We start from the raw sequence: 26,386 nt of genomic DNA on the forward strand, positions 1-26,386 counted from the left end.
AGTATTTATTAATATTTATTTTTGGTTTCAGAATTATTACTTTTATTTTACCTTCAGCATTTATTACTTTTATTTTACTTTCAGCCTTTACAACCCGGAAGTAAAAAACTGCACTTGTTGTGGAATGTTAGAGGTGAAGGGCACACGTCAATGCCGACTCCCCACCCGCTAAAAAAAAACGTAAACCAGCCACCATTACGTCCGGCCCGTGCCTTCCATTTCTGCCGGTTAATTTAGTTTTTTCCGGTTTCGTTTCTTGCCGGGCATTTTTTCAGAAATATTCTTCTAAATTTAAATATATATATATTTTTTTAAATATTTTTTTTTTTCACAACCTGTGGTAAATAAATATAAAATTTTAATTTTTTAAACGCCATTAATTCCAATGCTCTACCAATGAGTAATTGAGCAAATTAATATAATCGATCTTGTTGTATTTTTTTTACCGAATAACTACACGTCTAACTAGCATATATCTTTAAAAAATTAAATTAAAATGTATATACATATTGATTCTTATTTACATACCATTGCAACTCTTTCCCTTAAGTGTACTGAATCCTAGAAATCTGAACATGAGAATCATTTTTAATTAAAAATTTAAAGATAAAAAATATTTTTAAATGTTACTCCCGATGTATTGTATTTCTAAGTTTTTAAACTCGCGATTAAAAAGACACAAAAAAGGCTTAGAATTTATTTTTAAGCTTATTCCTAAGTCCACGACAATGCGGGTTGCCATGGTAACGACAAAACCATGACGTAAAACGGTTCAGTTGCAAGTATTAAAATTGAAAAAAAAACACGACCCGACAACACAGAGGGTAAAATCTAGCCTATGGTCGCTGCACAGCACAGAAAGGATAAAAAAATTGGACCCTACCAAAGGCTGTGTAAAGCCGTGTAAAGCAAAGCGTACAATATTTACAATTTACAACACAACCTTAGTCCTGACTACCGCAACCATAACATATTTGACATCAATTTAGCCATTGGAAACGAGCATGATAAAGCTAGCCAATAGAAACTTACGTAAGAGAACGGTTAGCCAATAGAAACATACGTAAGAAAACGAAGTAAACTATTAGAAGCATTAGTTAGAAAACTAATTTAGAAAATTGAAGTATAGGCCTACGTAACACATGAAATTAGCCAATAGAAACATATGTAAGTAAACAAATTTACCCAGTAGAAAAAATGCAAAGTATGATTAATACAGATATGTGATTGTATTATAATACTCAATTATACTAATGTTTACATATAAACATTATCCTTTCACTCTCCGTCACCAACAGAATTTTAACCAAAGAAAGACCTCAAGAAAAATACCAATCATTCTAAATTTTGCATTGTACAAGGTAGGCTGAAACAGTAACATTCCTTCTATACTTTACATTGTGCTGAAACAGCAACATTCATTCTATACTTTTGTGCTGAAACAGCAACATTCATTCTATACTTTTGTGCTGAAACAGCAACATTCATTCTATACTTTACATTGTACTGAAACAGCAACATTCATTCTATACTTTACATTGTACTGAAACAGCAACATTCATTCTATACTTTACATTGTGCTGAAACAGCAACATTCCTTCTGTACTTTACATTATACTGAAACAGCAAAATTCCCTCTATACTTTACATTGTACTGAGGAAAACAACATTCCTTCTGTACTTTGCATTGTGCTGAAACAGCAACAAAGATTCTTTACTTTTACATTGTGCTAAAACAGCAACATTCCCTCTGTACTTTACATTATATTGAAACAGCAACATTTCATTTTGACTTCACAAAAATGAAATTTGTTTTAAAAGTTTCGCACACACGACAAGTCACACATACCAAAATTCAGTTAATCAACACACGCCCAATGTTTACAGTCGATAGTGCTTGTTGAAAAACTTTACTATATGTGCATTCATAAAAACAGTATTATGACTATAACAGATTTAGTCCTTTAATCAATTAAGCAAGTATGGACGCAAATGAAACAAACAATAAATAACATATACACTCCATATAGGCAATAATTTAATCAACTTTGATACAATAAAGCACACCAAATTCTTATCAAGACAAAACACTTGACTGAAAATCTCTAGTGACCAATCCCGTGATCAGAACTGAATAGGTTTTCAGACTCAAGCCCAAGAAACGACTAGAAACAAATAATTTCCACGACTGTTTGTAGCAAACAAGTACAAAATCAGAGCTTAATTTTATTTAAAATTGTTCTCTCTCTCGTATGTGAACATACCGCCTCCAAAAAAATGCATGAAATAAACAAGACCGATCACAATATAAAAAATAAAATAATCGAGCAGTTTTTCTCCTTCAAATCACAAGTTGATGAACCCGTGGATTGAAAAAGCTATCTACTAAAATAGTTTGACAAAGACACTACTTGCACATACAAAATCTAATGTATAAACTGCATGGTTTTGCATATAGGCCTACAACGAAGTTTAAAAATAGTGATAAAAGCGTACAAACCTATTACACTAATATGTATATGTGGCATTCAAGCAATATGTGACAGCCTCATACAAACATACACTTCCACAAGACATGCGCAGTCATTACCTGTATCATTACCAAGATAGAAATAGACATGCGCAGAGAGCTATGACGTTGCATTGACAGCCAATAATTTAAATTCTTACACTTTCATCAATGAGTATGTTTCGACATTCATTAAAAAAATGAATAAAAATTCCCATCCAATGGCATCCAATTTAGCGCACTTCTTTTTCTTTTTTTCTTCAGAACATGCAGGTGACAAGGATGACGTCACACCGCACAGGTGCGACCTTGAATAGATAGAACAGTGACGTCATTTCTCGAGTAGACAACCAGTCACGCGCACGTTCTGGAGCCGATGTGGAACTAGGTCACGACACACGGCAGTCATGCTTGCCCCGACGGTGGGTCCTCTTCACCTTGGGTTTCGAACCCCGCCTAACAAGACTGCGACTTCTGGAAAAAAAAAAACAGGAAACAATTGAACAAATCTCAAACCACGTCAGACTCCGACTTCTAAGGAAGTAAAAAAAAAAAGAAAAAATGCCGAACGAAAATCCAACCCCATCTGGAAAGAATGCCAGTTCTATTTTGTTCCTGAAGTTATATTATTGTTGGCTCTACATACATTTCACATTTAAAAACGAAGCTGACTCAATTTTACACCAACCCCAAATACAACGCTTAGTTTCATTTTAATAACTTTAACTATGCTTTTTACATCTAATTCTAGTATCAACCATCATTTTGTTGCTAAACCAAGATTTTAAAGCTAAAGCTAACCCTGACCCTAACGCCCATTCTAACGCCTTCCGTCAAGGATTTCTTGAAGACAATTTTTATTTCGGGTACTTGAAATTTCCAGGGGGGGGGGGGCACTGGTTAAAGTATATATTTTCTATGGATGAACGTGATATGGGGTGGGGGAATGTGACGTCGGATAAATACCTGTAGGTTTAACGCCAAACCTAAACCTAACTCTAACACCAACCCTAACCTGTTAAAATTCTTGGCATCACTTCTAACTCAATACACCAACCCTAACCGTAAAATTCCTGACATCACCTCTAACTCCAACTCCAACACCAACCCTAACACCTAACCCTAACCCTAACCCTAACCCTAACCCTAACCCTAACCCTAACCCTAACCCTAACCCTAACCCTAACCCTAACCCTAACCTGTTAAAGTTCTTGGCATCACTGTCCCACTCTTCGCTCTTCTCCGGTTCGCTTTCATCCAGAGAGTTGGCACTGCGCCTGCGCGTCGAGAGCACGTGACTGAGCGCCCCCACGTGGCGACCTTCACCCCGTGACTGGTCGAGCAGAAGACGGAAGATGTCCTCGATGTTTTCGTCCTCTTTTGCCGACACCTGGTGCGCGAAACAGAGGACAATATTGACATTTAGCGGGAAACTTGCACAAAACAGTTTCGGCAGTAAAAAAAAAATCCTATTAGCAAAGATAAAAAAATATAACAAAAATTATGATTAAATGTGTGTGTTCGTGTTTACGTATTGCCTGTGTGTGTCAGGGGCGGAACTACCATACCGCCAGACCCCGCAATGCGGGGGGGCCCAGGACGTTTAGGGGCCCAGTTCCGACCAAAAAACAATGAATTTTTTTTACAGAAATTAAGTTTTTCATGCGTTTTGAAAGAGGTTTTGTAAAAAAAAAAACAGCAGGTCTACTATAGCAGAGATTGTTGCGTAGAAAAATATTTTAAAATCTACAAGAGCTATAGTTTGAAAGGTAGGTAAACATTCACACTACTTCCATGACTTACTGCCATTCTTTAAAATAGGGATGCCCACGAAGCTTATTTAAATAGTTTTGTACTATGTATATTAAAAAGCATTTGATTCTCAAAATTAATTTAAATAAGACGTACTATACAATAGTATAGCTATAAAAATCAATGTTTTCAAAATTGATATTATAAAAGCCAAAAATGAAAAAAATAAACATAACGCGAGAAACCATTCACGGATCAAGCTAAAGTCTTTATATATTTTTGACCAGCATGTTTATGTTTGATGGTTAAAGATGAGTTTAGACTAAGTTTTTCTGGTTTGTTCTCTCAGAATGGTTATCCATTGCAATGAAGTAGACTAAATTACTCAGTTAGGATATAGATTATATATATATATATATATATATATATATACATATATATATATATATATATATATATATATATATATATATATACATATATATCTATATATATATATATATATATATATATATATATATATATATAAATATATAAATATATATATATATATATATATATATATATATATATATATATATATATATATATATATATATATATATATATATATATATATATATATATATCTATATATATATATATATATATATATAGATACATATACATATATATATATATATATATATATATATATATATATATATATATATATATATATATATATATATTTATATATATATATATAGATAGATACATATATATATATATACATATATATATATATATATACATATATATAATTTTTTCTTTGCGGGGGAGCCTTTTTTTTTTAGTTCCGCCACTGGTGTGTGTGTGTGTTTTAATGTGTATGTTTATGTGTATATAGCTGACTGCGTATGCGTAAGTATTCCAAAATGAGTTTGCTAGTCGATGATTTCATTTTGTCTATGTGTGTCACAAGGAGAATGGATTGCGTGAGATCACGACAGATAAAGAATTTAAAAAAAAAAAAGAAAATTGTAAATTTTTACAAGACAGCTGGAAGAGAGAAAGTTTAATTAAAAGATAATTACAGAAGAAATGTATGTCCTAAAGTATGGTCATTAGTTTTAAAAAGCGCTCATCTTCTTCTACAGGAAATACGAAGGGAGAGAAGAAGAAAAACACTACATAATGGATCTTCTGTTGATTTATTTGAAAGGGGAATTAACTCACGCATCTGGTAGGATTCGTTTCAAGAGAATGTAAAAATAAAAAAAACAACAAAAAACAGAGCAAGTATAAATTGAAACGGATCAAATAACATGACACTTGTGTGGTATTTGATGAAAAGTGTAGATCGGGTATTACAACGTTGAGGTGGAGGGTGGGGGGGGGGGGTCAGATGGGTGGAAAAATGACTTATACATATTTAATCTCTGCAAACATATCGTGTTTTACAAAACAGGGAATATGGAGCTTGATGGAGATAAACATCCCGTGTTTTTAGTTTAACAAAAACACTATTTTTAATCACGAATGTACACAGTAAATAAAACGTTGTTTTTTTTAACAGAAGTTAGTAAACTAGTATTTGAAGTATTAAAAGATAAAAGTGAATAGATATTCTTTTGGACCTGGGGTTTGATAGGGAAGATGAAGTAGAGTTCGCCTGTTTTTTTTTTACTACTTCAATGAAGGGATAGTGTGGTGAGTACTATGTCTAGACGTCTTTACTTTCCTTAACGTGAGTCTGGTACACGTCAGAGCTGGGTGAATCTAGTGACTGGTTCTGAATAACCAGAGTGACCAGTGTTAAAAATGACCAACCGTAAAAGTGATTAGTATTGTTCGTTTTAACAGTACCAGAGTTAAATATGTCAAGTGTTAAAACCACTGTCAAGAAAAACTAGTCTAAAAAATGACTAGTTAAAATTACTAGTGTTAACATTTTTGTCAAAAATGTAGGCCCCTATAGTGCAAAATTAACAACGCTAAGATTTACACGTTAAAAATGATAAATGCAAAAAAATGACGAAAGTTAAAAATGACTAATTTTTAAAAAGACCTATGTTAAAAATGACCTGTTTTAAAAATGACCAAATGTTAAAAGTAACCAATGTTAAAATTCGCCCATGTTAAAATTGACTAAATGTTAAAATTGACAAAATGTTAAAATCGACCAAATGTTAAAATTGACCAAATAATTAACCAAATGTTAAAATTTACCAAATGTTAAAAATAACCAAATCTAAAAATGACCAGTATTAAAAAACAAAGTGACTCAATAGCAACATACACCATCCAACGGTCGGGGTTTAAATTACTGGATATATTCCACCCTTATAAATAAACCTAACCCTATCTTTACCACCTAATGCACTTGAGGTTCTGGCATAAATATTTGAAACGCCACCCACAGTGAATTGACTGCGTTAAGTAAATTACCTCATCAAAAATTAAGTTGCCGCCTCGCTATAAGTAATGACTGTTGGTGTCGTTTAAGTTTTTTTTAATCAAATGAAAACATCTTTAGAAATAAATACAAGTAACATTTTAACCCATTACACCGTCAGAATGTAATAGAAAACTTGACTTGCATCTCATGAGAGATGATATACTTAAACACAACGAATAAAGGTTTCAGAAAGATATGTATTTTAACTATAATAGCGTAAAGATTATGGTTTTTTTTTCACTTTAGTCAATAACATAGTCAAATCTGATCAAATGTATGGGAGTGAGAGAATATATTTATAAAGTTTTAATTTTCTTTAAATGGATCGTATGCAATCGTTTGTTGTTTTCCATTTCCTCCAATAAGGAGCTTGGATATTTAAAATTGTACATTCGAGTCAATGTATTCAATTGTGCGATGTTTTTATTTTTTTGTTTTGTTGTTGTTGTTGTTTTTTTTTAAGTTTTTATAAGGTCTTTTCATGTAGGCTTTACTGTCAAACATAGAAACCCAATCAATTTTGACTCATTTCTAATGCTTTTCTATTTTTTTGTACATATTACTATTCTTTTTATTCTTAGGCGTATAGTAAATTGCAGACTATTCACTTATATAACGCGGCATAATAAAAAGGTGTAAATTATCATTTTGTTACACGATTTCAAAACTAAAAGTAAAGTTCCCGTTCGAACCTGACGGCCAAGGTGAAGTAGTGTTCACCACTGACATTGTGAAAAACATGCTACAAATGTCTACAATTTGTTTGTATGACCCACTGGCATTAAATGTTGCAACTAGATATAGTCGGTTTTTATTCGCGCGCTTTGTTTTAATTATTGCCCCGTCTTGTTTTAATAAACAAAGCACAACAAGACACAACTGGGCTAATTACGATTTTAAAAGGGTGAAGGTTAGATTAATAATCTCTCTATTATTTAAAAACCTGAGCTTTAATCGAGGTTATTATTGTAACAATATGTTACACCGCATTTATTTTAATTGCCTTTAATTGTATTAATTGCACCTAATTAAAACCTGTCTGGTTTTAATTTTAACGGAGGAGATTTACGTAAAAATGAGAAAATAAATTTAAAAAAAAAAATTAATTAAAGGGCAGATAATTACACAACACGCTATCGTTCTTTATTAGTGGTGAAAAAAGTAAATGTGTCACCACAAGGTCGAGTTTGTGGCATTTAGCCTACAGATATTTGTTTATAATCAGGGGTGGGGGGGGGGGGGATGTCAATAAATTACGTTTTACAACTATGGGAAGATATGCGCCGTAACCCATGTTGTTTTTAATAGAGTTATCGTTACTTTACGGGGCTGGATTGAAATTTGCCTACGTCTCTGATTTAGATAAATGGGTTGTATTTTTGTGACATATAAAACGCCATGAAGGGAGTTGATTTGTATAACATTGCTTCACGTCAGAAGACTTTGTGGATTAATTTATAACTTCGATGTTTTTATTTATTTCTTTTATTTCTTTATTTATTTTTAAATAAATAAACACGCTGAGTTTGAATCAATTTAAAAAAAAAGTATTTCCGTAAAATTTAAAAACAGCATTGCTGGTAAAATTTGCTTAATAATTTAAATAGCCAGTATTTCAAAATCACAAATGAGAAATCACGTCATCATAATTCAAAGTTCATGTCGACCTCGAGCTTTTGTTCCCGTGTGAAAAAAATGTAAACAAAAACAACACAGAGATTGATGACGTTCCACACGACAAGTTGTTGACGATCGCGCATGAGCGTGTAAATTAAAAACCCAATTTTCCGTTTTTGTTGCGCCGAGAAATCAGCTCATCAAAATCAAAAGAGTCTTCAAGATCCGACGTCCCGTTAATTTTTGTGATCTTCCATTAAAAGAGTCTTCGACATCCACAGGGCGTCCCGTTTTAGTGATCCTCGCAGAGGCGCAGTGACCCGTCCCGACGCCCGGGGACAAACTTTCAATTTGGCGCCCCCCCCCCCCCCCCCCCGCCCCCCCCCCTTTATATTTTTTTATATTTATAATGCAAAACTGCTAAAATGAGCTTATAATTTTTTTTCGAACCATTTTGGCGCCCCCTACGGTTGGCTACCGGGGACATTTGTACCCCCAGCCCCCCCCCCCCTCCTCGCTACGCCTCTGGATCCTCGTCTGGCCAAATATCTTCAATGTGGGTTTAAAAGTAGGACACCCAGAACATTCAAAAACTAACGTAGTCTTCCAGCACTGAAGATGGAGTTCAGTAGGTCACGTGATCAGAATGGTTAAGACTGAAGTCAGATGGACACCACATGACAAGAGAAAATTAAGGAAGGCAGATGAAACATGGGATATCAATGAAGAATGTGTTGAAGGAGTGACCTCACAGGCCGAGGTTAGAGCTAGAGACAGGACGAAATGGCGCTCACTTGTTGATGCCTCGCGCGCCAATGGGAGTTGCGAGATGATGATGTTGGTTTGGAGGATGCGCCTGTAGGTCAACATGTTCTATAGTCGCCAACATGAATCGAGTCTTAGAGCTTTTACTTTACACTCCTGCGTGTTCCAACCTTACCAGTATATTCTAAATCCGTCATTTTTTTAGCCAACTTTTCCTAAATTTGCCAACTTGTTATACATTCCTCAGTGTGGTGTAAATTCGCCAATTTGTCCTGAATTCGACAGTGTTCTCAATTTGCCAATTATGATCTAAATTCGCCAGTGTGTTTAAATTCGCAAACTTGTTCTGAATTTGCCTATTTGTTCTAAGTTGGCTAATATGTTCTAAATCCACCATTTGTTCTACACCTACCAATGAACTCTACATCAGCCCCTAAGTTACCCAACAAAACCCACCAACATTCAGACAGTTGCTAGAGAACAGAATTCTCCAGTCAACCAAACACCCAGACAGTCAACATTCAGACAGTTGCTAGAGAACAGAATTCTCCAGTCAACCAAACACCCAGACAGCCAGCTCCTCAAGAGACCAGCTGACAACTACAATTACACTGTTTTACCCATCAGGGCAGTGCACACTACCACCAGAATACCATCACCGGGAATCCCACCGGGAGAGACTGTAGTCTAATCGGGAACTCCCGAAGAGACGACCTTGCTCCATTTCTCCAATTTGAAATGTATTGCCAAGTAAGTCGTGTATTGCTGAAGTAATGTGTACTTGTTATACAGTGAGTAGTTATGTGTACGGGTGTGTATAACAAAGGAGCCCGTACAATTAGAGATCACGTGGGTATTTTATCTGTACGCATTGCAGATCGTTGAAGGTTATTAATTTTAGTCACATAATCAGTTTTGTCGCTAATTTTGACTCGCTAATTAAATAAACTACTAACAATGTGTAATTAATTATAAAAATCTAAGTTTAATAGTTCTTTTCTAATTTCCAGTTGAGTACCAGTTGTCGTGTGTGTGTGAGTGGGGAGGGGGTGTTGAGGTGTACTCACCTCGACAAATCCGCCAAAAAAAAACTGTTGCTGTTGATCCAGTTGAGCGTGTGTGACTGTGTGAGTGTGTGTGTGTGTGACTGTGTGTGACTGTGTGTGAGTCTGTGGGTGAGGGGGGGTGTACTCACCTCAACAAAGCCGCCAGAAAAACTGTTGCTATAGATCCAGTTGAGCGTGTCGAACTTCTCCACCTGTCTGCCGTTCTCCAGGTCCATCATGGTGCCGACTATCACACAGGGAAGTTCCTGAAAAATATCAGGTTTACCGTAACACATTGGGTAATACAACATGAAAAAAAGAAAGCAGGGAAGTTCCTGAAAAATATCAGGTCTACCGTAATAAAGTGGGCAATACGAAAGGAAAAAAAAGCAAGGAAGTTCCTGAAAAATATCGGGTTTACCGTAACACAGTGGGTATTACGACAAGATAAAAATACAGCAAGGTTTAACCACGTGTTCAAAATACTGCTAGGTTTGAAGGTATTGCCGTGTTCACAACGCTTCGCGGTTTGAAAAATTAAATCACGTTCACAATACTATAAAATATTATAATATATAATGTGGTCACGATCCCTAAAAGGTTTATAAATTATAAGATTTGAAGATAGAAAACTTGTTTTCAGATTTATATTATGTTTTTCGAAGGGGGAAAAATCTAGTCAGAACAATTTAAATAAAACGTCACCGAGAAAATGGCATGCCATATTGGCAAATGACGATTAATTTAATTTTCTCGCTTTTTTCTATAAATCGCACACATAAAGAAACTGATGCGCATCGCTTCCAGCATGGAATATGTTACCAGACTTGTCAGGTACTCTATGGGTCTTACTGGAATCAGAAAGGTCCCACAAGCTAATAAGGAACAGTGCTCAAAGCGTTAAAATTGGCATCATGCTTTGTTGCAGATTTTTGAGATTGACTCCCTTTAAATATAACCATGTTCCGGGAAGTAAAATGTGTTCGCAATACTAAAAAAAAAAAGATTTAGATAACTACATGTTCATTTAATCAGGCGCGCGTTCAAACGGAAACAGAACATGTTGAAATTACTGGTAGAGCCAATGATTGCATAACGAGATCTTTATAAGTTGTGTACGAAGAAAAAAAAATGGTATAACAGGGAACGGACAATAAATCAATAGGCGTCGGGCGTGTTCAGAAGACGGAGTAGCTAATAGAAGTAAAACACAGTTGCTGTGTTATTTTGTACAGCTGTAGTGAGTAGAACGCGCCCACAATAGTCAATATGAGATGGCGTTAGCAAGGGTATGTCTGAATGACATATGTAAACGTAAAGTACCTTAGAGCAGGGGTCGGCAACCTTTTGAGTCGAAAGAGCCAAAAGTTACAATTTACAACATTACCCGGTTTTTAAAGAGCCGCTAACATTTTTATGTCAATATTATATTTGTTTAGGATTATATATATATATACATATATATATATATATATATATATATATATATATATATATATATATATATATATATATATATATATATAATCCTAAACAAATATCATACTATATATATATATATTTAAAATAAATAGCTTTGAATATATGAAATAATCTCATTTGAATTTGTGTTGAGAGGATCTACTATGTAAGTCAGAGTACTTGCATTTGTTTTGAATAGCTTAAATCCTTCATTTTGTTTATATTAATGCTGAAGTGATTGAGTAGTAGCATTGATTTTATAACGATATTTTTTCAGATTTTTCGTAATTAAGTAATTTACCGCTCACCATGTATCCAACAAAAAAGTGTTGTTTTTTTTCGAAACAAACCACTTCTTCAAGCAAGAGATAGGCTAGATTTTCCTTTCAGTTCTACGCTTAGCTGGTTTGGTTTTTGTGTGATATCCACTATGAAGTTGAATGTTTCAATTCAGAATGGACAATGTAATAGGAAGTAGTCTACATTGAGATAGGGAGTAACTAAATATTCTAATATAATAGTGAATGTTTATTGTTTATATCTTATGTTATATCGTTTATTACCGAATGTTGCAGACTAATATTTTTTATGAGTTTTGAAAATTAAAATAACATCTATATACTACTAAAAGTCAAGTTTGTTTACATGTTTGAATATTTATTTTTTTGTTTGTTTGTTTGTTTGTTTTTTTGTTTGCCTGATTGACTATTGCTCATGGTTGCACTCATCGTGGAAAGCTGTAAAATAGTATGTAGGTAGAGAAAAAATTTTGTTTTAAGACAGACTGTTAATCACAAATTTATTTAAAGACGTTAATTAATTTATTGATTTATTCATACGTAGAATAACCCAATTTTTTAAAAAAGATTTGAAAAGCCACTAGACTCGACGGAAACAGTGACGTCACAGGCTTTTTTTACTCTTTAGTACAATAAAATGGCGGCGTCTATCGAAGAAAATTGTGTTCCCATTCAAAAGTTTAACGCGTTCTAAATCTAATTTTCTGTCGGTCATAACTTTAACAATACGTCCGTTTGCTGTATTTATTACGTTCCAACACTTATATCAATTTTAAACTGTCTTTTTTCATTTAGTTTTACAATAAATTTCTCTAGATCTAAAGATCAGCTGTCGAAGGAAAGTTATGAATGAATCGAGCTAGCGTAGATTCTAGATCTAGAATCTAGATCTAGACTCTAGCCTAGATCTAGGTCACTAGACTCAATGTAAATTCTAGATCTAGACTTAATGTAAATTCTACATCTAGAATCTATTTCAGGCCTTAATTATTTTATATAAATCTTTGTTTAGCTTCAATGATCATCTAATTCGAGAATACATGGGATTTTTTTAAATCTAGGTTCTATATCTAGATGTAGTAGGATTACTCACTAACTTGGAGGCGTGGTCGGCTGCTAACAACAATATGGCGTCCGGACCGGACGAATGACTTCCGACCATTTGTAGGCCATGTTTACCACGAGCAAAATGGCGGGTGTTCACATTATTTAAACATGGTATAGGTGGCCAGGGCTAGATATGCCAGAAAAGCATTTTAAAAATGGAGAATGAAGGCTAAATTTTAAAGTCAGTGTCATAAAAATTAATAGAACTTTTTTTTTTACGTTTTCAATTATTTTTTCTTAAGCCCTATATGTGAATGATAAGGTTGACTATCAGGACCTCGCGGGGCACAGGGAAGGTGAAGTAGAGTTCATCTGTTTCTTTGTCCTAAGCATATGAAAGGATAGTGTGGTCAGAGACATGCTCGGCTGGAATCGTTTTTCAAACGATAAAAACATGTTGTCTGAGACTTGGCGGGACACTGGGCAGGTGAAGTAGCGTTGAGTAGGTCACATGTGACGTCAGTATATGAAGGGATAGTCCGAAATCGGTGTTTTCGGTGTTTTTAAAAGATAAAAAACATATTTTTGAATGTGGGGTCTGTTTTTTTGTGACGATAAGTGACACTGCAGTAGCGTAGCGAGGAGGGGGGGTGGGAGGGGAGGGGAGGCGGGGGGGGGGGGGGGAGGGGAGGCGGGGGGAGGTGGAGGGGGGAAGGGGGGGGCGGGGGGGGACATATGTTGGGGCGCCAAAATGGTTTGGAAAAATAAATTGAAAGGTTGAGGGGGGTTCAAATCGAAAGTTTGAGTGGGGGGGGGGGTGCACATCAAAAGTTTGAGGGGGGGCGGGGCTGCAAATCGAAATCTTGCGGGGGGGGGGGGTTCAAATCGAAAAGTTTGTCCCCGGGCGCCGGGAAGGGTCGCTAAGCCTCTGAGTGACAGACGTGTTGTTTTTTGATGGATGACCCCCGAAACCCACAGTTATCCAACGGATGACGGGTATTCTAGTAATTATTAATATTTGTGCATGGAGCTGAAGAGCCGCAACTGGACACCAAAAGAGCCGCATGCGGCTCGCGAGCCGCAGGTTGCCGACCCCTGCCTTAGAGGCATAAATTGATCTAAAGGTGAAATGAAGTAAAGTTTGTGTGTTTTTAACACGTAGAGCGATTGTTTTGGTTCGTACAATCATACAGTCGTCTATGCTTTCTTGACTATAATCTGTTTTCATTAGTGGACTCAAAGACCTCCTACTGTTCTGTTAGGTACCAATAAGAGCTGAGTGACTCAAGGACACCATATAGACTAGAACCCAGGAATCGAAACCCAGAAGATGTTTGAGTTAGCAGTCATGTGCTCTACTACTCAGACATGTAGATACCATTTATTTGTATTAGCTAAACTGTCCAATCTAGTGTGTTGTATCGACCAAAATAATTATGTTAACTCTCGTGAGTACAAGACATACAAGACACGCAGATGTGCAACATATTTCAAGTACATGTTTTGTAAAGACAGCTACCATGTTGAGTCCTATAAACCACGACACTATCTCAATAGCTCTATTGTTGTATCTTTAATGTGAAACAAACCCCGCCTTGGGGTACTGTTAAATCGATTCTTGTCAAATAATTTACTTTAGCCAAATGAAACTTAATTTTAATAACAAACCTGTCGACTTTATTCAACAATACGCTAAATGGTTTAGTAAAATATTGATCATAAAATTAAGGCAATCATTGAGCTGGACTATAAGTTTCAGTCCAATCATTTAGTTAACTATGGACTATAACATCCAATCAATCATTTAGTGAACTTTGAACCCTAACACTTAGCCAATCATTTAGTGAACCTTGGACCAAAACATTCAATCAATCATTTAGTGAATTCTGGACCATAACATTCAGTCAAATCATTTAGTGATATCTGGACCATAACATCCAATCAATCATTTAGTGAAACTTGGACCATAACATGCAGCCAATCATTTAGTGAACTTTGAACCATAACATCCAATTAATCATTTAGTGAACCCTGGACCATAACATGCAATCAATCCATTTAGTGAACCCTGAACCATACCATGCAGCCAATCATTTAGTGAACTTTGAACCATAACATGCAGTCAATCATTTAGTGAACTTTGAACCATAACATGCAGTCAATCATTTTGTGACTGAACCATAACATTCAGTCATACATGGACCAGCCAGTCAACTGCGAACCGTTTTATGCAACATCAAATGCCTTCACACAAACGGGATTTAGGCTTAAATCAGGAATTATTGATTGGGTATCGATCTCGACCAGACGGGAATCATTTACTCACTCCCTACTTACAGTCAGTTCCCAGCGTGCCATTGTTCAATAGCCGCCAATAGGACGATGATCCATGGGACGTTTCCATATATGGTAGCGGTCAGAATTTTGGTAGGGTGGTACAGTATTTTGGTACGGTGGTACAGTATTTTGTAAGGTGGTAAAGTATTTTGGTACGGTGCTACAGTATTTGCAGGGTGATACAGTATTTTGGTAAGATGATACAGTTTTTTAGTAGGATGGTACAGTATTTTGGTAGGGTGGTACAGTATTTTGGTAGGGTGGTACAGTATTTTGGTAAGGTGGTACAGTATTTTGGTAACTGTACTGTATTTCGTTACGGTGGTACAGTATTTTCCCAAGGGTGGTACAGTATTGTGGTAGGGTGGTACAGTATTTTGGTAGGGTGGTACAGTATTTTGGTAGGGTGGTACAGTATTTTGGTAGGATGGTACAGTATTTTGGTAGGGTGGTACAGTATTTTGGTAGGGCTGTACAGTATTTTGTAAGGTGGTAAAGTATTTTAGTACGGTGGTACAGTATTTTCCTAGGGTGGTACTGTATTTTGGTAGGATGGTACAGTATTTTGGTAAGGTGGTACAGTATTTTGTAAGGTGGTAAAGTATTTTAGTACGGTGGTACAGTATTTTCCTAGGGTGGTACTGTATTTTGGTACGGTGGTACAATATTTGGAGGGTGATACATTGTTTTGGTAAGGTGGTACAGTATTTTGGTAAGGTGGTACAGTATTTTGCTAGGGTGATACAGTATTTTGGTACGGCGGTACAGTATTATGGTAGGGTGGTACAGTATTTTGGTATAGTGGTACAGTATTTTGGTATAGTGGTACAGTATTATGGTAGGGTGGTACAGTATTTTCCTATGGTGGTACAATATTTTCCTAGGGTGGTAGAGTATGTTCATAGGATGGTACAATATGTTGGTAATTGTACATTATTTTGGTAGGCTGGTACAGTATTTTGGTAAGGTAATACAGTTTGTTGGCAGTGTTTCTTCCAGACATTTTTCTCCGGGGGGGGGGGGGCACTTGAAATTTTCGGATTTTCGGGGGGGGGGGGGGGCGGACTAAAAGTATATATTTTCTATATAAATTCCATTTCGTTGGGGGGTGGGGGGGTAGACTTTCTTCAGGGGGGGGGGGGGGGGCTCCGTCCATCGTCGTCCCCCCCCCCCCCCCCCCCGCCGAAGAGATGCCTGAAAGAGACTCTGTATATTAGTACTGTGGTATAATATTGTCCTAAGGTGGTACAGTATTTTCCTAGGGTGGTACAGTATTTGGTAAGGTGGTACAGTATTTTGGTAGTGTGGTACATTATGTTGGTAAGGTGGTACAGTATTTTGGAAAGGTGGTACAGTATGTTAGTAAGGTGGTACATTAGGTTGGTAAGGGTTCAGTATTTTGGTAGTGTGGTACATTATGTTGGTAAGGTGGTACAGTATTTTGGAAAGGTGGTACATTATGTTGGTATGGGTTCAGTATTTTGGTAGTGTGGTACATTATGTTGGTAAGGTGGTAAAGGAATTTTGGAAAGGTGGTACAGTATGTTGGTAAGGTGGTGCAGTATTTGGTAAGGTGGTACAGTATTTTGATAAGGGTTCAGTATTTTGGTAGTGTGGTACATTATGTTGTTAAGGTGGTACAGTATTTTGGAAAGGTGGTATAGTATGTTGGTAAGGTGGTACAGTATTTTTGTAGGGTTTGTACAGTATGTTGATTAGGTGGTACAGTATTTTGGTAAGATGGTACAGTATTTTGGACTACTGATGTCATTAGTTACATCATATTTATGTAAATATATGATTTGATGTTGTAACTACACATAGCATCATTGTAGCAATCTGTTTACTGATAATAAAAAAAAGTCACGAGTATCAATGCTTCAGTAAAGATTGAATATAGACTATATTTTAAAATTAACAAACACGTCAACTATATAAAATGATCTTTAAAATGTAAGGATGCATATTATGTAATCTTCTTTATTAAACTATAAATATAATAATTATTCCAAGATTGTTTAATATGATTAGAAACGGCAGTTTAATATTGGATTTTAATTTGTGAGTTGCTTCCCATTATAATACTGAATATAAGTAAGGGTAATAACCTCAAAGTTCTTAAAAGTTGTTAAATGTAAATAAAATTTCAACAGTAATGAAAATAATTAATGATTAAACTTTTAATATTCAAACATAAACAAACACAATTTGAAGAATTCTACGTTCAAAAAATAATATTTCACTATTTTTGTATTTTCTATTGGATTCTAACTTAAACACAAACCGGTTAGTTGTATAAAATTCTTCTATTTTACAAATTTGAAAATTTCTAAAATCGTTAATATCAAGTATAGGCCTACTCTGTACTTTCATAAATATTTTCTTACACTTGCAAATTCTGTCCCGTTTTGTGAAAAAAGAAATTCAAGTATTTTAAGATTGGACTTCATTAAGGAGTCGCTACTTGAGCAAGAAAACTCAGCATTATTTAAGATTCAGCATGAATTTGGATGCATTCATCAAATTTATTATTAAACGCATTCAAGACAGTAGGAAACTTCTACAAATCATAAAAAATATAAAACGTGTTTAGTAAAATAAAATCAATCGTCTTTCCTTCTTTTTAATGTTTTTAAATTTCACTTTTGAAAAAAAAATTTCTATTTGCCTACCGCACAGAATGCCTACATTGAGACAAGAATCATGTCGATAAAACTATAAACAGACGTGAAAACAGCAGACTAGCAATTTTACAAGTAACATACTTTTTCCACTCTAAAATATCATTAACTCCTCTCAAACTCAAGCTACAAAAATGACTCTGAATTTAGAACGCCAATAGATTGTAAGTTTAGCGCCTCTTCTACACTTTTTACAATCACGCCAATAAAAGCATCATACGTCGGTTGGATGCGCTTCCACACCTATTTCCTGTTTCATACATGTATGTTCAATTACCCGTTTCAATTATCGATCACTCACTTCCCTAATCTGGGCTAATGGTAAGCCGATTGATTGATTGATAAGCTGCTATTAAGTTTTACAATAAGCCAGTCACATTTTGTATAGACTGTGTCACATATGGTCTTGTGAAATACAAAAAAAAATCAATTTAAAAAAAAAAAAACTGTTGAAAAAAATGCTTACTCAGCAGGATTGAAACATTCCAAAACATCAATCATTTATGTAAATTTGTGCAAGCTAAATATTTGAGCAATGTGCGTACCAGTCTGACCTGGAAAGTTTTTTTTTACTGCTGTGTCGATATAAATCTCAACAACAGTTGTGTATGAGCAGAATGTTGCTCATAGCAGTCGAATAGTTAGGACTCAACTTTAATGGGTACCTGGCAGAAGACTAAATGATCAATATATCCACAAAGTTCTAATGGATACCTGACTGAACTGGGTCCATATTGTCCATATATCCACCTAATGGATACCTGACCTAAAACTATATCGTATATCCATTCATCAGCTCTAGTATATACCTGACTCCGACATTGGATTAATTTTTTTTTTTTACATTGGATTAACTCAGTAGCGTACGCAGGGGGGAGCAGCGGGAGCGGCCGCTCCCCCTCTGGCCATTTTTAGCAAAGTGGCGCCTTTTTGGAAACTTTTTAAACTCCAAGTTTTAAACAATGATATTTGTTAAAAAAATATTTTTGGTCGGCACATCTATGTAAATCACAAGATTTCTTTTCATGCAGCAATTAAGCATTATTGTACTAGTCTAGTAGTGTCTACGTTTACAACACGTATTAAGAGCTGCATCAGTTTGCCATTCTAAAAATAACCATTACGATGCATTGCAATGTTTAAAAAACCTCTACGGGTAGTACGACTTTGCAATAGGGGTGTTAAGTTTAAGGCAACAGTATAATGTATTTGCTTACGAATAATTGAATTAGAACATGTTATACATAAAACTTCACACATGATTACTTTAAATATTTACCCCTCTGTAAAAAAATATTGTCAGAATACCACTGCTACTTATTTAAATCTATTTCTGTAATATGTATTTGTGTAATATATATTTGTATAATATATATGTATGTTTAGAAAAGTCATCTAAAAACTGACGCTATGTTCACTCTGAGTTGGTTATCTCCCCCCCCCCCCCCACACCTCACCACCACAATTGTGTAGAGCGACATTAATGTCACACCTAGGTATACACTGGGTTGGATAATTGACCTAAAGTGACCGGACAGTAGTGAATGAAGTTGAATCCCCCCCCCCCCCCAACCCACCCCGGACTGATCTGTGAAGTACATGTAGAAAAACGCGTCATGATGTACCAAAGTACCATGCCGCCAGAAAATTAGCTTTTTAAACGTAAAACTCTGTGAATATTGTTTTTGCAATTACCAGTAAAAAGGTGTGTGATCAATACAGTGATCTAACCCATACCTATCACCAAGTTAAAAATGATCTTTAAAGAACACAAAGAAGCAGTAGTTAATTAAAAATATATGAACTGAACTAAAATACCAACATATAGTTAAATGTAGGCTGTTATTCCGAGTGTTTTTCTATTTTTATCGAAAATTGTGGTTTTATACCAACTCTGATTTTAAAAACTTTCATTATGCTGTAATACTTTAGCATTTATGATGACGATATATTAAATTCTGATTATAGACAAAAACATTTTATAAACACGAATAGTGTTAAACAATTTCATTATAATCTAAAGTAATTATTTATTTGTTTTGACATTTATAAATAAGTGTGTAGATATATACATATTTATATTAAGAGAGTGTTTATTTCCCCTATTTCACTTGTCTTAAATAATTTCCCAGGAATTATTATGTAAGAAATTATTTTACAAGAATTACAAAACAGATTGTGTTACGTTCATTGTTTTTGGTTGTAGTGTGTGTATATTTTGTTTTTGTTTAGATTGATACAATTTTTGTTTTGTCGGCCTACATTGTGTGTTTTTTCTTTATTTCTTCAGAGTGCTACTTTCAATTTATTTTACATCATAGCGAAGTAACGGCATACAGCTAGTAATTATATATATATATATATATATATATATATATATATATATATATATATATATATATATATATATATATATATATATATATATATATATATATATATATATATATATATATATATATATATATATATATATATATAATACACGTATATAGAACGTGTTAAAAATTCGGCGCCTTTTTTTTTGCTCTTTTCGCTCCCCCTACAACGAAAACCTGGATACGCCTCTGGATTAACTAGGTGATCTTGACATGTCCAGGGCATAGAAACTAATCTACTCTATACTTCAACAGCCTTATCTAAAATAAACGCTACACAATATTTATTTTTTCTGTTTCTGTTTCTATATATTTTCTATTTTTAATAATAACATTATCACAATATACACTTTAAATGTCAGGAACCCAATTCCGTCAACTCTGTTCTCACCAGAAACCATTTACATCTTTGGACACAGAAGCCTCATCACACGCTGACATGGATGGCGCTTAACAATAATTTATTTTCACTGGAGTTATCTCCCTGTGACACTTATTTCTGGGTATAAAAAAGTAAATAGGCAGGTGAATTTGATGATGTCTTCCCATCGCGGTACCGACTAGAATAGGGTGCGATTAGTTCAAGCAGAGTTGGAGCAGGTAGGGTATTAGCTGGTGGTTGAACTTTTGGAGAATTTGGTTGTAAGAATTAATTGTGGCGTCAAAATTATTGAGCTTTAATGAATCTGGTTATTTCCGATTGATTAAAAAAAAAACTCGGTGATTAATTGGCCAATTAAAATGTGTCGAAATTATAATTTTTAAAGCGAAAATTAATTATTTTTGAGAAAAAATGGAAAACTTGAGCTATTGGTAATGGCTAAGTTCTGTGTGTTAAGTCATATGTTTGTTATGTTTGATGAAGCATTTATAGTAAGTCATCTTTGCTCAGTCCAGTCATGTTCAATAGTTTATATATATATATATATATATATATATATATATATATATATATATATATATATATATATATATATATATATATATACATACATATATATATATATATATATATATATATATATATATATATATATATATATATATATATATATATATATATATATATATATATATATATATATGTGTGTGTGTGTGTGTGTGTGTGTGTAGAAAAGAGCTAGTAATGTTTAAGTCATGATTGAAGTCATGTTTGTGAAGTCATGTAGATAAGTCATGTAGTGTTAGTAAAACTTATTGAATCAGACTGGTAGCTTTAAATAATAAAACGAGTAATATTCTACTACAGTATTCGAGTAGGACTGTAAAATACAAAATCAATTTTATAATGAAATCTGAAATAAGCTTCCAAAAATCGATAACTTAACCAGTATACTCTGCTATAACATGGTGTGACATGATTGTATCGATGTAGCGTACAATATCACGTTGTTATAGCACATATGATTGTCACGTTAAAATCCTAATTGTATTATCACGAATGTGACGTGTTTATATCTTTAGTGATAAAATACGATCACGTTCCAATAGGACAAGATAAAAACGATCACGTTTTAAATCAACGTGATCCTATCAAGTCAAATCGTGACAACGTTCTAAACGTCACGACCTATATTGACCTCATTCATGGACCAACAGCTACCCGGTAGCCATTTACAAAGAGCTACTCGGTAGCCCTTTAATGCTATAGCATGCGGGTCAGATCTTTAAAAGCACATGAATTTATAATGAAGTAGGACGTTTTGATGGGGGACTTAAAGGCCGAGGCCTATCACAAGAACCTAGTGGAGATCTGACCAGCAGTATATAGTCGTGTGTTGAAGGTTTAAAGGTTTAGTCGTGTGTTGGAGGTTTAGAGGTTTATTATGAGAACTGACCAGCGGTATATGGTAGTGTGTTGGAGGTTTAGAGGTTTGGTCGTGTTTTGGAGGTTTATAGGTTTAGTCGTGTGTTGGAGGTTTAGAGGTTTATCACAAGAACTAAGCCAAAATTAACGAGAGCTATATTGTCATGTTTTAGTTAATAGAACAGTGAAACAGAAAGACAAATTTGATAGAATAGATGAAACAGTTAAATAAACGTATTAACAAAAATAGAAGTTATAAATCAGTAGATGTGTTACTATGCAACATCTAACTGTATGAAATAAGTGTAATTATGACACAGTAAACTATATGTCAAAGTTTATATCATTTCCGGGGTAAGGATCTATGAAAAAAAGTATAAAATTTAAAAAGTATTATTTTTGAAAAATTGTTGAAGTTACAAACGTATATCATAACTATGAAACTAAATAACTATGACAATAAACTTGGGAAGATGTCAAATTTAAAACTGGAATATTTAGTGCCCTTCCACGTAGGACTATGAAACGGAACAAAACAACCGAGAAATATTACTTAGACTGAACTAAGAAAGTGAACTATACTACGGAACTATAAACAGACAAGACAGAACTACGTCACACAAAATCGAACTCAGTTACAGACACATATGATACGGATCGAGCTAGCTAAAAGACAGATCAAATATTTTTCTCGAATATTGAAACTAACTGGACCGACAAAGATGGAGAGATATCTCACCGGGTGGTCTTATGAAGCTTCCTAAGACGGAGCTAACACGGAATCGATTCGTATTTCCCTCGTAGCAGATGGGTTCTGGTGAAAATACTAGAAAAGTAGGGTCGTGGGTGGGGAGGTAATACTCCCGCGGCCGACAACCCAACCAGACTATATAGGTTTTAAGTCGATGAAATGAGTTCGACTTTAAAGTTTTGGTGTTGGGATCTTAAGGAGTTGGATACTTGATAGCTGTTCTCCGCTTTCATAAAGACAACTAAGTCATGACCTTGAGATTGGTTCAAGGTCGACTGCATTATGTTTTGGAGAATAAAAACAATACTGCAAAAATAGATGACGAACAGAGTTAACGAAATTAGAGGTATACCAGCAGAGAATATCGAAGACGGAGAAAATGTGTCTGCAAAAATACTCTTACGTAAATTCAAACATAATAGCATACGAACTTTATCACATAAAGTTTTCGTTAGAATTTTTTAAAGCAATATTGCAGTAAAGATATATTCGAATGCAATCTTTAAAAACCTAATTCGTTTTTATGGAAATAAATAAAACTATTTAAATAGAAAACTTCGACATAATTTCTTCAACATAACTACTCTTTACTATTTACTATACGCTACTAAACTCTATTAAATTTCTTCATCAAAGTAGGTCAGGCGCAACTAAACAACCATTAAATAATAAAAGTATACTCTCAACCGTGAAGTGGAGAGAATTTTGTTTTCTTATCCGTTAGAGCGGTATATTTTAGCCCCTTTTAACTTTGTTACCGGGAATGGTAGAGAGTTCTGCGCGGCTAGGCGAAAACTTCAAATATTTAGCTCGACTAATTACTTGAGGGGAACAAGGAAACTGTTTGGTGGGGGGTCTTTTTAAAATTGGGCAGGGTGTTTGAGTATAGGGGTAGGGGTGGTGGAGGGTGTATGGGGGGGGGGTACACCAGTTGGTGAGGATTAGGAATAGTGAAGGGGAGATATCGGGGGATAAAATGGAGAATTTTGGCTTAGGAATGGGAAAAGTGGTATTTAGAAAGTTGAGGAAGGTAGCTTACAAATAAAGTGTAGGATTAAAATAGGACATGGGTGGGGGATAACGGGAGAAATGTGTTGCACACGAGATTAGTGTGGATTAACGAGATTAAAAATATTCAGAGAAAAACTAAGTAGCCGACATATTGTATTGCTGTAAAATTGTACACAGAAAAACTAAGTAGCCGAAATATCGTATTGCTGTAAAATGTAGTAGAGGTTGATTCAGCAAACTTCGAGAGTTCAATTTGTGATGTGGTTGTAATAAGTAAATACAATCACAACAGGGTGCTACACAGAGAAGCTGATAAAACAGATCAGGAAAATGTGATGTGCAAAGATCACATAATGACAAACAAATAAAATATCACATCACAATGCACATAACAAAGCTCAACGCATTCCACATTATAATCTACATCATAATCCACATCACAAACCATATCAAAAATTAAATCACAACCAAATCACAAGCGGTATTGTCGAATAGTAGACGTTCGGCTCACAGCAGGAAAGTTTCGAGTTCGGATCCGGGCTAGAGTCGTAACACGTCCATGTGTCTACCCAACTCTGATGGGTACCTAACGCACGTTAGAGAAAGTAATGGCGGTTGGGCATAGTGCTGACCATACTATTTCTTCTTATGCCGAGGTCACAGAAAGAGGTGAACTCTACTTCATCTGACTAATGGGCCCCCAGGCTGGAAAGGGAACTTTACTACCATATCACGATCCATATCACGTCACAACCCACTCCACAATCCACATTAAACCCACACCACAATCCACATTAAAACCCACACCACAATTCACATGATAACCCACATCACAACCCACACCACAACCCATACAACCCTCACCACAACCCACACCACAATCCACACCACAACCCACACCACAACCCTCACAACAACCCACACCACAACCCATACAACCCTCACAACAACCCTCACAACAACCCACACCACAACCCTCACAATAACCCACACCACAACCCACACCACAATCCACACCACAACCCACACCACAACCCACAACCCACACCACAACCCACACCACAACCCACACCACACCACAACCCACACCACAACCCACACCACACCACAACCCACACCACAACCCACACCACAACCCACACCACAACCCACACCACACCACAACCCACACCACAACCCACACCACAACCCACACCACAACCCACATCACAACCCACACCACAACCCACACCACAACCCACACCACAACCCACACCACAACCCACACCACAACCCACACTAAACCCACACTAAACCCACACTAAACCCACACCACAACCCACACCACAACCCACACCACAACCCGCGCCACAACCCGCACTACAACCCACACCACAACCCACAACCCACACCACAACCCACAACCCACACCACAACCCACACCACAACCCACACCACACCACAACCCACACCACAACCCACACCACAACCCACACCACAACCCACACCACACCACAACCCACACCACAACCCACACCACAACCCACACCCCAACCCACACCACACCACAACCCACACCACAACCCACACCACACCACAACCCACACCACAACCCACACCACAACCCACACCACAACCCACACCACAACCCACACCACAACCCACACCACAACCCACACCACAACCCACACCACAACCCACACCACAACCCACACCACAACCCACACCACACCACAACCCACACCACAACCCACACCACAACCCACACCACAACCCACACCATAACCCACACCACAACCCACACCACAACCCACACCACAACCCACATAACTACCCACACCACAACAACCTGCACGTAAGAAAGCCCTATCACCCTATTCCCATTAGCCTCATTAATTATTTAAATCCTTAGATTAAATTCAATGAATAATTAACTCTCGTCTACCCTGCGAGAGTGATGTTTCTCTACAGCACCGGATGTTTCCATGCGGACATTATGACGTGTCCTTATTTCCACCTCACTCCATGATGTTTCCATGTCACGTGATTTTACCGTGAGATCTCATGATGTTTTAAACTGACGCCAGTATTCTGCCCAGTGACGTCACGATTATTTCACGTGACGTCATTATGTGCCAAAGTGACGTCAGTATTTATACATGTGACGTTATGATATGTCCATGTGACGTTATGACGTTCTGAAATGACATCACCATCTACTAAAATGACGTCACGACTCGTTCACGTGACGTCACCGTGTTTCTAAAATGACGTACGGAAACTTCCCCAGACAAAGTGATCTAAGACCGGCTCCGCTCGCGTGTCCCCGGCCCATCCATCAACCTGCTAAAAGCTGGAACCATTTCCTCGAAGCGCATTGTTTTTTTTTCTTCTAATTCTGCAGAGATTTGGCATTGCCTAGCTCGAGTATCGTCCCTGCCCATTTGTAACGAGTTGGTTTGTTTAGAGAGCTAATAAGATGAACATAGCGTGCAGTTGACGTTAT

General features: G+C 35.9%; 1 protein-coding gene across 1 annotated transcript in view; it reads right to left on the reverse strand.

Moving 5' to 3' along the window:
* Nucleotides 1-1,512: 1,512 nt before the first annotated feature.
* Nucleotides 1,513-26,386, reverse strand: part of LOC131940968 (GTP-binding protein Di-Ras1-like) — a 29,585-nt gene continuing 4,711 nt past the window's right edge. Inside the window, exons 2-4 of the mRNA XM_059299917.1 lie at nucleotides 10,279-10,395; nucleotides 3,709-3,899; nucleotides 1,513-2,983 (exon numbers count right to left, since the gene is read on the reverse strand). Of these exons, the coding sequence (XP_059155900.1) occupies nucleotides 2,899-2,983; nucleotides 3,709-3,899; nucleotides 10,279-10,395 (393 nt within the window). The 3' untranslated portion in view covers nucleotides 1,513-2,898. The remainder of the gene's footprint in view (nucleotides 2,984-3,708; nucleotides 3,900-10,278; nucleotides 10,396-26,386) is intronic.

Source organism: Physella acuta, unplaced genomic scaffold, assembly GCF_028476545.2.
Source record: "Physella acuta isolate Inbredline_101_S28 unplaced genomic scaffold, ASM2847654v3 ptg000026l, whole genome shotgun sequence".
In the NCBI taxonomy this organism is placed as follows: domain Eukaryota; kingdom Metazoa; phylum Mollusca; class Gastropoda; family Physidae; genus Physella; species Physella acuta.